The following is an 18,448-nucleotide window of genomic DNA, read 5'->3' as shown; positions in this document are numbered from 1 at the left end:
CCTACCGAGAACCTATCGATCGCTGCTTTAAATATACCCAAAGATATCCCTTTAAAACAGAAATGAAGCTGTGCTCTTGGAACCTAGACTCAGCCTAGTAATGGAAATATCTTCTTCACATGCACTCAATCCAGTAGGTTTCAATGAAATCTCCCTTCATCCTTCTGAACTCCATCAAGTATGGGCCCAGTGATATTCAAACACTCCTTGTGGTCTGTCCTCCCAACGCATCAGGGCTCTGTGACTGGGCTGAGCAGAGTCCAGCAGTGGAGTAAGTGGTTAGATGTGCTGGCACTGACCTCCTGTCTGAATTAGAATTCTACATCTTGTTGAGCTTGTGCCAAAGCTCAGGACATGCTAAAAGCCCCACTAGCTGATAGCAGGCAATTTCTCACAGCACATCTGCTATCAGTCAATTTGATTTCACCGAGTACAGAACCATCTGTTATTCACCCTCAGGTTCCAGTTGGTGTATGAAAAATAAGTTGATAGTAACTTCAGAGCATGTTCTATCCCTGATAATAAATGCTTCATATTCAAACAACAAACTAATGTGGGGAGATTGACAACACAAGGTACGTAATTACCCACCTATCTCAGTGCTCTGGTAATTTAGCCCTGGAGGTATACCCCCAAGGGAGACACTTAGGACATTTAATCCTCCAAAGTCCTGCGTATTATGATAGATCTCTCGAGTGTAGATTCTGTCAATTGAAAAGGTTGTAATAGATCCATTTTTCTTGATTACAACAGTATGCCAATGTCCATCAGATATAGAAATCTCGGGTATATTCCTTTCTACTTTTCCACCAATGCCGGCATCAGATGTATAATGTAATTTCCCATTTTTCACCTACAGATAAAAGGAGAAACACAACATGTAAGTGGTAGTACATTATTTCAATCCGTATTACAGGCTTGCATAAAGTAAAAGCAGTTTTACAGCAAATTATCACCTTGCTCATTACCATGTCAGGTTCATGAGGTAATATACCCTTGCTCACTTCACAATCCTTTTATATCATTTTCCCACCATACAGGAAGAATCTACAGTATGAGAACCTTATGTATTGTATAAATGCACTCTGAAATACAGTTAAATTCTTCAAAACCGATTAAGTGCTTTGACCATATGGAAATATGCCACTTTCATTTCTTTAAAAAAAGCTGAATGCACAATATGTGAGGTGCTATGTCAAAAATGCTGAAGTTTTCATATGGTTTGCCACATGCAATTTTTAAGTAGTGTTTGGTCAGATCACGATAGAAAAATAAATACGCCAAATTTCATCATTTACTTTTGCCTGACACAGGGTGATGGTATGCAACCTCCCTCAATGTTCTGATATCAAGTTCTCTTTGTAGAGTCTATTGCACACCAGCTTGTCTTCATTAATAACCATCTCAGAGTAGATGCCATATCATTTACAAATATCTGACTCCTTGGGTTACTTCAAGTCTACCAGCAGTACTCTGCATACAATGTGAACTTTGCCATTGAAAAATGAAACTTCCTTATGCAGAAAGATTCCTGTACAAAACAGCTGCAACATTTTTGTTCTTTTAAAACAAGGAAGTGAAGTCTCGAAGGTGCAGCATGCTTGTGGCATGGCATGTATGGGCCCAACTGAGGCGCCGGAACCCAGGCTTGAGAATAAGGAACGACCCAATGCTTAGCCATTGCTTGAACAGATCTGAAGCTGATTTGCAGTGGCAGACCTGAGGCGAGGTGAAGGGGCCTGAGAATGTACCGAAGCAGCAAGGCCTGGGTCTGAGAGTGAGGGATGCTGAGGTTTGGCCTATTTCAGCGCTGGGTCAGATTGAAAAGGTCAGGATGTTGGGCCATAGGCGAGGAATGGGCCAGTGTTTAACTCACAGCTCAATAAGGTTTACTCATGTCTGCACTGAATTGACACCGTGGCCTATAACCAATGGGCTCCTGGACCGGCTGCAATGATAACTGGCTTTGTGGCTGTAAACTCACTTTTCTAACTTTAGTTCTGAATGATATTTGCTTACATTTTATTATTTGCACGATTTGTTCTTCTTTTGCATATTGGGTGTTTGACGGGCTTCTTTTTAAATGGGTTATATTGAGTTTCTTTGTTTTGTGGTTGCCTGAAAAGAGACGAATCTCAAATGTTCTACCATGTTCTGCTTTCATTCAAATTACGGGCAAAAAACGTATTTTTAGTGTCTTATCCTGAAAAAACAATGAGAGTATAATATTTTAATCTGGAAACTTGATATTGAAAAACAAATCTTTCAGGGCTGAAGTTGTTTGCTTTTGCCTTAAACATTGATGTCATGGACTAAGTACACATTTCTTCAATTCCTGATCATTTTCCATGAAGCTCCAGCTTCTAGAGCTAAGACCTGGGAGTCCATCATATAGTCTGTAGTTGGCTGGTAAGTGTTAAGATGAAGGATGTTTCTGGCACAATGCCCAGCACTCGTTAAACCCTCGCAGCATTGTGGAAAATACTCTTATGAAGGAAGGACATGGGTGATGGGAACAATGATTAAAACCAGAGCAGTGCAAGCATTCTAATCAAATCATCTAAAACCAGCTTTAATCTTACCTTCACAGTAGTATAATTGCTGCTTTCCTGGACATGAATTAAAATACCATTTTTGCTTCTTGTTCTGAACTTTACGTCCAAGCTGCTTGCAGTCACAGGTTTAGGAGGCTGATGCTTCAAACTCTGGGTTAATAAATAATCCCGCTTCTTATTCTGATTAATCATATAGTCTAGACGTCCCCTACCATTCAATGACAAAGCAGTGTCCACGTTGACCACTAGAAGACCACATTTTTAAGCAGAATTAAAATCAACATTGAAACACTTGGAAAGACCTAATCCAGCTCATATTACAGTAGGTTAAATATTAATGATGTGCAGTTGGTAATTAAAGTTAAAATACATCAAATTAATCAATGCATCAATCATTCTTTCATTAGATAAAGGTGAAAGGTGAACTAATAAGAATGTTCCAAATATCAAGAGCTTGAGAGGACAAATAGTTAAGAATTAGGAGTAGAAGTAGGTCATACAGCCTGTCAACACTGGTCCGGTGAACTTGACATTAGTAGTGGGAAATTTATTGGAAGATATTCTAAGGGACTGGATATATAAGTATTTGGACAGACATGGACTGATTTCGGATTGTCAGCATGGTTTTGTGCGTGGTAAGCCATATCTAACCAATCTTATAGAGCTTTTAGAGAAAATTACCAGGAAAGTTGATGAAGGCAAGACAGTGGATGCTGTCTGCACGGACTTTCGCGAAGTACTTGACAAGGTCCTGCATGGGAAGTTGGTCAAGAAGGTTCAGTCACTGGGCATTCAAGATGAGGTAGTAAATTGGATTAGATATTAGCTTTGTGGGAGAGGCCAGAGAGTGGTAGTAGATGGTTGCCTCTCTGACCTGTAAGCCTGTGACTAGTGAAGTGCTGCAAAGATTGGTGTTGGGTCTGTTGTTATTTGTCAGCCATATCAATGATCTGGATGATAATGTCGTTAATTGGATCAGCAAATTTGCAGATGACACCAAGATTGGGGTGTAGTGGGCAGCGAGGAAGCTTATCAAGAGTTTGCAGCGGGATCTGGACCAGCTGGAAAAGATGGGCTGATAAACAGCAGATAGAATTTAATGTAGACAAGTACGAGGTGTTGCACTTCAGTAGGATCAACCAGGGTAGGTCTTACACAGTGAATGGTAGGGCACTGAGGAATGGGGTAGAACAAAGAGATCTAGGAATACAGGACCATAATTCATTGAAATGGGTCATAAAGAAAGCTTTTGGCACTTTGGCCTTCGTAAATCAAAGCACTGAGTACAGAAGATGGGATGTTAAGCTGAAGTTGTATAAGACATCAGTGAGGCCTAATTTGGAGGATTGTGTGCAGTATTGGTCACCTACCTACAGGAAGGATGTAAACAAGGTTGAAAGAGTAGAGAGAAAACTTACAAGGATGTTGCCAGAACTGGAGTAACTGAGCTATAAGGAAAGATTGAATCCAGTAGATTAGAACTCTATTTCTTGGAACATAGAAGGTTGAGGAGAGATTTGATGGAGATATACAAAATTATGAGGGTAGATGCAAGCAGGCTTTTTCCACTGAGGTTGGTGGGACTGCAACTAGAGATCATAGGTTAAGGGTGAAAGGTAAAAAGTTTAAGGAGAACATAAGGAAAAACTTCTTCGGTCAGATGGTTGTGAGAGTGTGGAATGAGCTGCAAGTGCAAGTAGTGTGTGCAAGCTCGATTTCAATGCTTAAGAGAAGGTTAGATAGCTACATGGATGGTAGGGGCATGTAGGGCTACGGTCAATCGGAACAGGCACTTTAAATATTTTGGAAAAGACTAGATGGCCCAAAGGGCCTGTTTCTGTGCTGTACAGAAACTATGACTCTATGACATGTTCAATAAAATCACAACCAATCTCACTGTTGGCCTCAATTGCACTTTCCTGGGTGATTCCCATAATCATACCAGTAATGTCTTGAATGGACAGAATTTTAATGCATTGAATTAATTGAATTTAAATTCCATAGCTTTTGTCCTAGGATCTGAACTCTTAAACGCGGATCATTAGTCAGTCACTAATAACTAGTCCACTGTGCAACTGTGTATTGGTAACACAAAATCACATGAATATATCTATAAAAAAAACATTTAGAAAAAACTGTTTCATGCAAAGAGTTATTAGAACCTGTAAATTATTACCACAAGTAGCTAGTGAACAAAAGACTGATAATCAAAGCATTGAAAACAGAATTATATTCAAGAGAAGGGGAAAAATGTCTTTAGGGAAAGCTGATCTGATTTGTTGGTAAAATGCAAAGCTAATAGTGAGGCAGGTAAATTACTTCAATAGTGTCCTTCTGGAATGACATTTCTAGTTCACTGATAGCCAGTTTACTAGGGATTATATTACAGAACATCCTGGAAGCAAACTGAGAAGGGAAGATTGGGAACATTTGTAAGTTTACTGCACAAGGAAATGGTGAATATCTGAGAGCAAGTTGCTCACCTTCTCTCACAGTCTGAAACAATGCTGACCATGACAAGAAACAAATGTGGTATTGTTCAAAGTAAATAATTAACAGTAAATCGTTTGGATACAGCAAAAATGAGTCATAAACTAAAGATGCATTCAACAACTTTATATGTTCATTGTTCTCACAATAATTCTTGCATTGTGTCAACTCTGCACTAGGGTTTGTTTATTTATTGGATCTGACAAGAAGTTTTCATCTTGAGTAATCCAGAACCTCTCAGTGAAAATATATAATGGTAAAAAAAAACATTTTAGTGTATTATTGCCATCTTTTGAGGCCAACAGAAACAGTGAGGCCATACTATTCTCCATCATATATCCTGAAGGTCATGGGTCATTAGTTCAATTCTTGGGTTCAAATGTAGTAAAGCATGCGATAATAAACTTGTCAGTTCGCAGTGAAATGCTGAGTGGGAAAGTCCTCAGCCTCTTGGGTCACTGAGACCACTTGTACCAACCTGGCTAGCTGCCAATACCTTATTCTGTAGAACTGGGGTTCTATCACCAATATGTTTTTCTTTCACATTCAGACTATAGTAGGGATTTAACAGTCCAGCTGTGAAAACACACTGCTTTTCAATAATCACCAGCTTCTACATTTCTAATTCAAGTCAGCAATTTTGAAGTCTAAATGTAAAATCCTGCCACCCAGTTTTATTAAACAGTCAGAATTAATTTCATTCATTATAGGAGTAAAAAGGTCAGAATTTTTTAAAAAAACACCCTGGTTACTAGAACTCTCCTTGCCCCATTAAGAAGTGCAACCTCTTCCTTAATACATTTTTATTCATATTTTTGGTGGTGCAGGAATAGAACCTCACACATAATGAGTAGATAAGCAAGTTAAAAACACAAGCCTTACATTTTTCACAATATTTTCCTGTATATCCATGCTTGCAATTACACTGCTGCCATGACCAGTGATCCACACAGGGGCTCTCATGTTGGCAGGGGCTGTTTAGACAGACTCCTTCAATTCGTAAACACCTGAAATCACGAATATTTGAGGCATGAATTAACACAACAGGGCAAAACTTATTCAAGATCAATGGCAACAAACCCGAACTTTCACAATTATGCTGGGTTGCTGTGTCTATGCCATGGATGATTAAACTTTACATATTGGTGGCAATATAGTATAAAACACTGTCATAGCAGGGGAGCAAAAGAGAGCACAGTTCCAATGAGAGGAGCAGGTGGCCTCATTAATGTACTCCTCTCTTTCTTCACTGAATGATCTAAAATTCTTAAGAAAGGGAACCCAAATTAGCACTAGCTTAAAAACATCAATAGGGCATTGGTACTGATTTTCAAATAAATAAAGTCCTGTGTTAGCATAACTGGACTTCAGATACTACTTTTTACTGAATGTCATACTACTAGTTTTGCTAACAAAGAGTATATTCTAGAGAGTAAAGATCTCAACCTGATTAGATCACTTACTTCAATAGGTGAATAAGGTAAAGCATTTAAAAAAAAACGATGCAGTTGCCAAAGCCAAAGATGTCATATGCTTTCCATTCACCTATCTGTTCAGTATCACTTATGTGGAGAGAACCTTATAGTGACAATGTCCTGAATGTAGATGGTAACAGAAATGCTGATGTTGCTGTGAACCCCCCTATCATAGTCATAGAGAGACATGGCATGGGAACAGGTCCTTCAGCCCATTAAATCTGTGCCAACACTAATCGTGCATTAATCCCAGTCTTGCATACACAAGGAAATCTGCAGATGCTGTAAATTCAAGAAATACACACAAAATACTGGTGGAATGCAGCAGGCCAGGCAGCATCTACAGGAAGAAATACAGTCGATGTTTCGGGTTGAGACTCTTTGCCTGGCCTGCTGCGTTCCACCAGCATTTTGTGTGTGTTGCTTTAATTCCACTCTCTTTCTCCCACATTCTCATGAACTCCTCTATTTTACCATTCTACTATATACCAATAGCAAATTTATACTGCCCAATTAATCTACCAATCCAGATGTCTTTGATATGTGAGGGAAAACAAAAATACCAAAGTGATGCAAAGGGAATATACAAATAATGCAAAGAACGCCCCAGGTCAACCTGGGTCTCTGGCACCGCGAAACAGCAACTCTATTTTTTGTGCCAGTGTCCTGGTTCTGAATGCAAATAGAAACACATGCCAGGGTTTGAATAAAGCCTACCAATGGAAATACTTGGATATTTGGTTAAGCCACTCTCCTGGGCTTAATTGTCTGTTAAAACTTTGAAATGATGTATGAGTATCTGTGAATGCCTTTGGCATTTTCAAACACCGAAAACTTTTAAAAATCAATCATACAGTACGTTAAGCAAATACTTAGGTTTAATGAAATAGATTTAAATTAATTCAAAGTAAATTACCCTGTGCTTCTCTCTTTCAAAGCCATTCCTCCCCATTGAAATGAATGCATCAGATCTAACCACATACAGTTCAATAGGCAGATTCCCCACCACAGCTATTGGGAACTGCAGGAAGTTAGTGATTTATCATGAGAAATCCAATGTTGGAACAGAGAAGACATTTCTCACGAAGTTCGTCTCTTCTGAATCTGCATGTACGCACCAAGCATTCTAACCCTTCTGCCAATGTTTTACGGTTGTTGCATTTTTTATTAACTATTTAATCTTTAATATTTTAATTGCAGCAATTTTAGTAAGGCTATCAAAAAGCTCATAAATCTGTAACTTTAAATGCATGTACAAGTGACTTCATCAAAATAAAATTCCAATGACCTAGCTACGTTTTAAACTTTGTAAATTCCAAGTGAAAATATTATGCTCATTAATAGGACAAACCGTAACTTACTAGCACAGTATTGCTCTCTTCTGTCTTAATGGGCCATAAATCTATTAATACTGTCAACAAAACTGCAGACAGAAAACATCACATGAACACAGCAGGTATTTTACCAGTTTAACAGAATACATACAAAATATAATTCTCAGAAGTCAGACCTGTCTAGAATCCCATGGCTTGCCAGAGCTTGACTGGGTTCAAGTGGACGACCGTTGACAGCAAATTCCATCACGCATCCAACAAAATCATGTGTAATAACTTGGCCTTTTCGTTGAAGAATTGGTTCTATCGATCTGATTCCACCTATTGTTAATCTATTGGGTTGCACTTCCAAGGTCCTATTGCATCAAATAAACAAACAGAAAGTCAAGTTACATGTACACAGCTAAAAACCTACAATGATTTCTCCAAAGGACTTTAAAATAATCACTGATAATCCAACAATAACAAAAGTTGGATAAATATAAGGACAGAAGGGTTTTTAAGGGATGTGCATCAATGCAGGCAAATGGCACTAGCTTGGTAAGCTCCATGGATGGCAGGGATGAGTTTGGCCAAAAGGCCTGTTTCCATGCTGTATTACTTTCTGGCTCTATTACACTAGATTCTGCAGTATATGAACTCGAAACTTAGGTATGCAATGAATTATTTTTCAGAACTACACAGATGAATACCTCTTTTCCTAACAAGGCACTAGATCAAAACAATTTCTGGTCAAATAATAAAATGCAAATCCAGTCCTTTGTCAGCAGATATAACTTTGCTTATTCAACAACTCTGCAACTTCCACTGGAACCTGTTTATGTATCTCCCTTGTGCATTTGACATGCTTCGTGTGTTAGTCATGGACAGTCTCTAATCTAGAACTGATTGTAATTGAACCACTTACTGGGGTTAATTGTTGACATGTCCCAAGCCTACTAAAATTGGCCTGTCAATGAGTGAGATTTACTGCCCTCTGTTAGATCAGAGATTTAATAGGGCCTCAGATTATAAGTAATTAGAAAAACAACTCTCCCTTAAGATTTCTGGACTTTTCTTTGCAGATGCCTGGTCATACAAATGCTTATTCCAACTCTACTATTCCAACACATTTGAGAATCTACTCAACCCCAGCTCTGTGGGTCTTTCACATACTGTCAGCCTAGCTCAGGCTATAGCTTGTTCCAATAACAACAATTAGCTTCTATTGCTAGTGTCTCTGCCACTAAAGGAAAACAACCGCCAAGCAAGTGAAGGACGAGCTGCCAGAGGATGTGGGTTCAGTTTCAATATTTAAAAGGTTCAGTTTCAATATTTAAAAGAAATTTGTATTAGTGCATATATGAGAAGGGGATGGAGGGATGTGGCTCAGGTGCAGGTAAATGGGGCTAGGTAGAATAACAGTTCAGGATGCTCCAGATAGGCCAAAGGAACTGATTCTGTTCTATCGTACTCTATGACTAAGTTCCTGTATCTTTAACACTTGGAAGCATCAGAACAAAGGACAAACCTTATGTAACTCAAATCAAGCCATATTAGTCTTTTAAGAATTCTTTATACTCAATGTGAAGTCCTAGATATTGTCTACCCTTCGGGTATGCAATTTGTCCTTTGCTATGCACAACAAAAGGGTAGGCCTTTCCTGAGTGTGGTTAAATCAATTTATTAAATGCACACGTGGTGGAAATACTCCTCAGTTTCCAAGAAAGAAACTAGTAATAGCTTGAAAATTTTACACAACTTTTCATCGTTCACCATACCTTTGGAATTTAGTGCGGCCATGGAGAAAAGGATTACTTTGTAGAAATCAAGTATTTAATTTGTTTCTCTGAGGGTAGAGAGTTTGATAAAATTACAGTATGAGATCCTGAGAAGCCCTTGCAATTTCCTGGTTGATCATTAAGTGACTATTTTTTTCAGTCCCAGGCTCCCACTGAAACTCAGAAACCATGCTATTAGGAAGTTCTTATTATCCATTATGCTATAAAAAGTAAATACAAAATCTGTTTTTCTCCTTAAGGGTTATCAAAGAGCAGACAATCAGGCCCCACTAGAAGTCTATAAACCACAGTAGTATTTTCTGCGATATTCCAAATGGTACAGAGCAGATGATGTATTAAATAGATTTCTGTTATTTGAACAGAGCTGTAAATATTCAATGAAATAATAAACAAAAGCAAAATCCAGAACATAATTTGCCAGCAGATGTAACTCTGCCTACATGAGAACAGCTGTTACATTTCAAAATAACTCAACGCATACAATATTCTTTTAACACTGAGAAAAGTGGTAATTTGTCTTTCAGAAAATTGCCTTTTAACTGTTTTTAAGCAAATACATTGGCCCAAGTCCTGGTGATAGATAGTGAAGCTGTGGTAATGAAGTACCCATTATCAGTGCACAAAATGACTTGTACATTCAAAAAAAATTGTGACTGGAGAATCTGCAGATCAGCTCTTTGATTTAAATTATTGTGCTGTTTGCTTTGCACAAGCAAAATCTCACCAAAGCCATTATTTTCAGTAACTTCTGGAATTACAGAACCATTACTCATTGGCTTTATATCAGTAATTTATTGCTGGTGATTAAGAGCAAACATATTTCTTTAATGTCAGGATAGTTATTGATGCACCTTCTCATCTAGTGTACTACATTCAGTTCACAATATGGTCACTGAGACATTAAAGCATAAAGTTGGATGTTGACTTCGTGAAGTATCTGCACTCAGTCCACCAGGGTGGCCAAGAGATTCCTGGTGTCTGCTACTCTAATTCTCCATCCACGCCTACTTTGACCTCACCGCTATAATGATGTTTGAAGTAAGCTTGAGGAACATCAGCTCTTCTTCTCTTTGGGTGTGTTGCAGTTTTCTGGACTTAATACTGAATTTTACAACTTCATGGAACTTGCCTTCCCATTCATCACAGAACTGGCCATTTGAGTGATATTAGCTCATATTTTCTCTCTCCATTAGCACAGCTGGATCTGTGGATATATCCTGTAATTCAACACTTTTACATTGCACTGTTTATATTCTCCCTATCTAACTGTTCGCACTTTATCATTTTTGTATAGTTTTTTTTAGATTTTCCATTGAGTTATTGACTGACCTCTACAACATAGCAACCCTGACCCTGATAATATTTTGCCTCCTTCTCCTACCTTCTCTGCAGCATTACATTGATATGCTTACTCTCTTTGTCAGTTCTGATAATGCGCTGTGGACCTGAAAAGTGAATTCTTTCCCCTTCCACAGATGCTGCCTGAATTGCTATGTGTTTCCAGTGTTTCCTGGAATGTTGAAAACACTCAGCATCTACAATTTATTATTATTTTCACCGGAGGGAACTTTGTTATTTTTCTTTAAAGTAGTTTAGCAGGATTCTAGAAGGTTTCTAGAATTTTGTTTTTACTGTTAAATACAAGGATAAATTACTCAAGCTTGGTTTAGGCTCTGAAGAATTGCGGACACTGACGGAGCCATATATCATGAAGAATTAGTTCCTTTCAGTGAAAATTTGAAAGGAAAATAGAGTAGTAATTCTTTTTGCGAGAAGCAAACTTGTTTGGAAAGAAGCAATAATCTTTGTCAAATGATATTACAGTTGATAACAATCTAAGGCACACGTATATTGCTATGTTTTGATCAGAAATATTCCAGCAGAGAGACCATTTTAGTGTCATACATAAAGATACATATAAAAATACAGATTATTTGGTGTCTATTCTGTTGCTAAATGCAAATAGACTACACTGCTTCCTACAATACAATAACAATCAGTTCAAACTGCTTTTAGGCAATCCGAATGGATACAAATCTTTCCTCTTTTATCTCTTATAGTCCTTCATCTTTCCAACCATGTGGCCTCCCTTTGTCCCACTAATGGTTCCTTACCTTCAACTTTCTAAACATTAAACTCTTTAGGTCCCAACCTGAAAATGTGATCTTTCCTCATTTTAGAAATTCATTGAAACTTCTCTCTGACCACCTATACTGATATCATCTTCTCATCTTACGCTAGTTGAATACAATCCTACAAAATACTTTGTTTCACTACATTAAAGGCTTTATATAAACTGAAGTTAATGTTCATTGTGACTTTACCAAACACAGCTTTTAAAATGGCAAACACATACTTTGGGAGCCATTTGCTTAATTTGAGATGGCAGCCACAAAGTCCAAACAAAGATTGATAAGGATGATAATCTGATTCTGCGTACATCAAACTATTTTGGGGAAATAAATCCAAAAGTAATTACGCTGCTGATTGAAAGGCATCTCTGTATATTATCTCACCAACCAATATTTAGCATGCTGAAATTAAGGCAAAAGATGCTGTGATGTGTGGGAATCTTATTTTTATTGTCTTGCAGCAAATATCAATACACACAGAGATCAGAATATCTGGATGTAACAATGAGTTTCACACTACAGCTGTATCATTTTCTATTTCCCACATTCATCAGATTGAACTAACTGCCCACTTGGAATAAGTTGGAGGCATTTTAATGCTGGGAGTGTACTGAGAATAAATCTGAAATGGCTAAACATTGATTTAAAACTCTTAATAGCTGTCACAGAAAGAGAACTAGGATCTTGTTGAACAGAAATGAATGCAAACCTAGGAACCCACACTGTAATTAACAGCAAGAAAAAATGTACTTGGAGTTTTCCAGATGATTTGACAGTCTGCCTATTGTGGGAAAGTGAATGATTACCCTTGTAGTATTTCCAGCATTTCTTTTCTTGAAGAAATATCCTGGAATCCTGGCAAAGTTAATCCATAAATTTATTAAAAAGCAAAAATAAAATCTTGTGGTTTGCTCAGCTTTATTCTCCAAAGCACAATGTGCAAACTGCTATTAGTTTTGTTTTAGTCATTCTGTTTGTTACATCATACATTTTAATTGCAATGGCATGAATGCACACAATTTTAAATGCTTAAAATTAATTATAGTCTTATGTGTTGGGCAAGGAACTAAAATCTGAAAAAAAATTAGTCCCATATGAAAGCTACCATGCTCTCAGCCAAAGTAACACTAATAAAATAGATTCTGGCTTGGATAAAGCTTCTACTAAAAGAGTGGAAAATTCACAGTGATGGCTCAATGTTGTTATTATCAGAATCAGAATTAGGTTTATTATCACCGGCATGTGACGTGAAATTTGTTAACTTAGCAGCAGCAGTTCAATGCAATACATAATCTAGCAGAGAGAAAAAATAATAAATAAACAAGTAAATCAATTACGTACAGTGAATAGATAAAAAAACATGCAAAAACAGAAATACTGCACGTTAAAAAAATGTGAGGTAGTGTCCAAAGCTTCAATGTCCATTTAGGAATCAGATGGCAGAGGGGAAGAAGCTGTTCCTGAATTGCTGAGTGTGTGCCTTCAGGCTTCTGTACCTTCTACCTGATGGTAACAGTGAGAAAAGGGCATGCCCTGGGTGCTGGGTGCTATTAATGTAGTTTAAATCCTTATTGACTGGAGAAAGAGTTTTCTCCTCTGACACTCCTAGAGATCTCTGGGCCTCTCCAGAACTGGTCTTTGTTCACTTTTGGAGAATTCCCAGCACTCGTGAACACTACTATCATTTCTGAATTGTAAACCTGAAATTTTGTCATTTTGCATAACAATTGCAGCATACAATGCAAGGCCTGCTCCTCTATCCCCAGGCAGACCTGTTCTCACAGGATTCTGGCTGCAAGATTCAGCCTCTATGTTCTATACTAGCTCCCAGGGTTACAGAAGAATTGAATTAAGTATGTCAGACTTCATGCAAAAATTCCCATAAATTTTTAAAGATTTCTTTCAAAACTGAAATTAGTTACAGAATGGCAAAGAGCTTCAGGAGTTATTCAACAGGGACAGCAATTGGTTAATTCAAAAGGCAACCAGTTTTCAAAATAAGTATTTACAATGCACCCTCCCTGCAGTTATCAAAGACACATTACCTTTAAGAATGCAGCTGTCGATTCACAGTGGAAGGCCATTTAATAAATTTACTTTGGAAACTGACAAGGCAAATTTCTTATACTGATGATTGTAAAAATACTTTATCAAACAATCTACCATCCATTAGTGTTATAAGGTCATTAAAACTAGCCACTGAACGTGGGATATTCTGATTCTGTACCATTGCAACTATTCAGCGTCAGATGATAAAGATACTGCATGTTCATTTTATCATATTCATGTTAATCCTCAACATTTCTTAGGAATGGAACCTTTATATAACCTAGGAGCTGACTGAATCTAGGAGCTCTCCAAGTATTTATTTAATAAGGCTCTTCTGTTCAGATAGGACCTCCATATCTTCAACCTTATCCCAATGCCAAGCTTCCAACCAACCTACCAGACCAAACAGACCTGAATCATATATTGTATATCCTAATCCTATATCTCCCAAATAGATTAAAAGTGATATTCTTACCAATCACTTGCTGATGTTAAACTGGTAGCTGTGCAATAACCAGCTTCCTGATCTTCAGAACATGAGTCAACTGTAAGAGATGCCACCTAGACAAGAGAAATACAATGGAGTTCAGTTTCATTTAACATGACAGTATTCTTAACCATTTCCCAATACAGCTTTTCTGGAGTAGCAATGCTTGCAAAACTGCAATAAATTCTCATGAAATGTCCACTCAATTGTGCACTTAAGATGTGAAGCAATAGGGAGTAGAAATCCATCAATCATCCAAAATAGACTCAAGAATAGCCCCCAATGAAACAAAAGAGAGTGCTCATTTACTGCAGTCTGTAATTGTTACACTAGTGACGACCAACTCTACACCTAATCAATCTCCTGTCTAGTTAGTCATTACCAATAACTATATATCAATAATTAAACACATTCAGAGTTGGGAAACATATGCAAAGCAATACCAGTGCCATGAGTTTGATTTCACAAAGTTAGAAAGGAAAGAAATCCAAGAGGAGAAAGAGACTGAAAAATGTATGCAGACAATCTCAGAGGATGGTGAGAAGGTGACAGATGGAATGTACATGGGGCATTGTGAAATTATTAATTTTGCTTAAAATAATGAACATGACTCACAAATATAGGAAGCACTTTTGAAGGCAAATGGTAAATTAATCTTTTTGCCAAGTTATGTTGAAATTATACAGGGCTTTGGATGACAATATTACTTTAGACTGTTTACCTTTGAAAGGATAAACATGTTTAGCAGGTGTAACCTAGATTTACTGGATTGATTCCTAGGATGAGAGTGCTGTCTGATGAGAAACTGAGTGGGATGTGTTTGATTTTTTTTTGAAAATACAAAAAAAAAGAAATTATTTTGATTAATTCTTTCTGCAAAATATGTACTACCTCAGGAAACTGTAGGTTTTGTTATTTCAACTAGACTACTGTTAACTACGAATAGTGTTTTGACATAAATCTTGGTCAACTTTGTATTTTAATTAGTGAGGACGTGATTGTGGTGGAAACTTTATTAATGCTATACCATTGCTGATTGGGAAATAGTTATAGAAAATTTTTAAATGCCTCATTGTTTGAAAATAAAACTTATCCCACATGTTGTAGATTTCAGATACACTCTATAAAAAGGATAATTTGACTCAAACTAATCAATGTATCCTAATCTAATAAATCACATCATGTGTGCTGAAAATTTAATTAATGTCATCTAGCCAAAGATTGAGACCATTTGTTGTGCTTGTTCAGAATTTAAAGAATTGTCTAAACAATGAAAACTATTAACATGACAGTTTTGTTATAAACAAATCTCAAGCCTAAACTGATTTCTGTCAGCCATGTACCACTGAAAAGTGCACAAGCTGCCCATGCAGTTATTACAATAGATTTCCCCTTTCATTCTATGTGTTGACAAATTGTGTTAGTTCACACAAACCTGCATATCAAATAAAATACATTTTATCACTGTAATAGTGTTTACATCCCAAATTTCTTTTAGTTCTTTAGCACTGAAACATTTCAGTGTTTTTTTTAAACTAAGAGGAGCTGTGGTAATGTAATCTTGAGGTACTGTTTGTTAGTTACTCAGTTTCAACGAACTTAGCTGTGAAGTTTCATTAACTTCTTATGTATTTGTCTCTTCAAGTTTCTCTTTTTGCAATTTCTCTCAAAGTCACGAGTATACTTTCAATTCCACAAAGATAAATCCAGTGGTAAAATAAATTGAAATTCATATAAATAAGGTTTATATAATATAAATATTATGCTTAAAATTAATTTGTTCATTCTCTTTTGGATAGGGTGGGAGAGGACGGGCATCAAACATTTTCAGTTAAATTGAGATTTCATCATATCTGAGGTAAGCAAGTCAAGATGAAATAAGACTGTTTAGTTCAGCTTGTCATCCAGCTCACTTATTCTTACAATCTTTTCTTTTTCCCACCCCACACCCATACCATTGACTTATAAAATTGATTCAGATTAATTTTAAATGTATGCATCAGGTCAATGTTTATTGGAATTAATCTCTTATTACTTCATCAGTCATTATCTTACATTTCAAAGCATTCAATATTCAATTTAAAATTCATCATTGAAGTTCAATCAATTTGTGAATGTTTGCACCTTTTTTAACATTGTTTGCTTCGTAAGTATGTTCAAATCTACCTTTGACAACCACTTTGTTAAAGAATTTATAATGAATAGTACCATGGTGGAAATTTCCCTTTATACATTTAAATTACATATACAGTATGTCCATTTGCATTTGTATGCCTATGAATATACAGCCACTGATGTAATTTATTTTCTTATGCAGCCCCTTCAATTTTTGTTTATGTTATATGGGATGTTCTGAAGATTTATGTATTAGATTTAGACATTGTAAATTCAATTATGTTGTAAGATGTTATCAGTGGCTTGGTTATGTTATACAATATATCATAAAATGGCACAGTGAAGGCAAAGAATAATGCTGGACATTTACATTCCTGACAGTGGTTGGAAAGAATTATGTTCAAAACAGTACGACAAGCATGATTCAGTTGGGGTACTTGAAACTCAAGCTATAACTGGACACTTGCTGTTTTTAACAGAATCTGAAGGCTCTGTGGGTGATAGTTCTTTTTGTAATGTTAATTATCATTTATTCATCTCATTGTAAGCTCAATGTGTTATTTATCTTTCTCGGATGTAACTTCTTATTTCTTGGTGCATTCAATAGCTTTCGTTATCTCACTTTAATATTGAAACCAATAGAAAAGAATGGCGAAATCCTTGCAACAATCAAACAGAAAGTGAAAAAAGAAGAGAAAGTATTTGGAGCAGAAGAAATAAACACAGCTGTGCTACTTGCAAATTGGTGTTTTATTTCACAGCTTCTCAAACTGGTAAGTAATTCATTCATTCAAGTGGCAGCTTCATCTTGAGCGCACGGGAATATATAAAGGAACGTCCCATTCCTCTTTACTACTGAAGTGTTCTATTTAAGTTTGAGATATTTTATTTCACCTTGTGGGGTTAGACACAACTCAGATGGCAGAACTGAGAGGTGCATGTTAATCCATTGCTTCTAATCCTATTTTTCAATGTTGTCAAACATATTTTCTGTGGTCTTTGCAGAAATGCACTCAACTGGTCCAAAATTTGCAACTGATTATCCTTGTGATTAACCCACAACATGCTCATAAAAGGTGGGGCTGACTACTTTGTAACCTTGAAATAACCTTGAGCAAAGACAGAAAAAACAGGCAGTGTATATCAGAATCCAAGAATTTTAGTCAGAGCCAGTCATGATGATGACAAGTCAGAGTTTCTGTGTACATACTGAACCAAGGAGCCTGTTATGCATCAAATTTAAGCCCGCAACATCTCATTAGTCTTAGCTGCTGCATCACTTGTGACCACATGCTGAATAAGGTTCCTGACCTCAATTAAAAAGGTAAGTTGAGCTACTTTGCTTTATGATTATCTACTTCTCTTCGTTAAAAGCATAACAATAGCTTTTTCTAAATTTTCTGTTGTTTTAAAATCTCTGTTTTAACAGAGGCAAGTAAAATTACTGAAACAAGACTTTGACAGTAATGAATTGTCTAGGATGGTGCTGCGGGCACAACTTCTGGATGTGACATCTGAAGGCCTTGTCATCACTCACAGCCAATCCGTTTGCTAGGTGGCTGTGAATGGAGACAGTGAGGTCACTGGCACTTGTCCAAATTAAAGGATTAACATCGACTGTGGGTTAAAGGATTAACATTGACCGTGGGTTAAAGTATGGGATGAGTGTGAGTGGCAGATTAGATCAACTGCCATCTGTCAGCTGAGTATACACAGTTCTCAATTTAAAAAGAAAAAAAGGATTGGATTTAAAAAAAAAATGCAACATTTAAGAACTCAACAATAAAAACAGACATGTGGTGTATTGGACAGTTAAGGATTTTTTTTCTGTCAGCAATACAATTTAGGATAATAGGAGATAGAACATAAAATATGGCAGAGTTACAAAATTTTGTAAACATGGTCATTAACATTCATTTTATTGCTTTCTACAGAAAGGCCCTAACTGCAGAATGGAGAAAAATACTAAGTGAGGTAATAGCCAACACAGAAGGGTCAAGTTTCCATTTACTTCTGCCAGTAATAGCATG

The 18,448-nt window shown here is 36.8% G+C and overlaps 1 protein-coding gene across 1 annotated transcript in view; it reads right to left on the bottom strand.

Annotated features, from left to right (window-relative positions):
• fat4 (FAT atypical cadherin 4) overlaps positions 1-18,448 on the bottom strand; it is a 399,853-nt gene that overhangs the window by 16,651 nt on the left and 364,754 nt on the right. Inside the window, exons 13-17 of the mRNA XM_063046545.1 lie at positions 14,292-14,377; positions 8,031-8,210; positions 5,928-6,052; positions 2,583-2,800; positions 592-853 (exon numbers count right to left, since the gene is read on the bottom strand). Coding sequence (XP_062902615.1) covers positions 592-853; positions 2,583-2,800; positions 5,928-6,052; positions 8,031-8,210; positions 14,292-14,377 — 871 coding nt within the window. The remainder of the gene's footprint in view (positions 1-591; positions 854-2,582; positions 2,801-5,927; positions 6,053-8,030; positions 8,211-14,291; positions 14,378-18,448) is intronic.

Source organism: Mobula hypostoma, chromosome 4, assembly GCF_963921235.1.
Source record: "Mobula hypostoma chromosome 4, sMobHyp1.1, whole genome shotgun sequence".
Lineage (NCBI taxonomy): Eukaryota > Metazoa > Chordata > Chondrichthyes > Myliobatiformes > Myliobatidae > Mobula > Mobula hypostoma.
The sequence above is the reverse complement of the archived record's forward strand: the minus strand, read 5'-3'. Positions and strand labels throughout refer to the sequence as shown.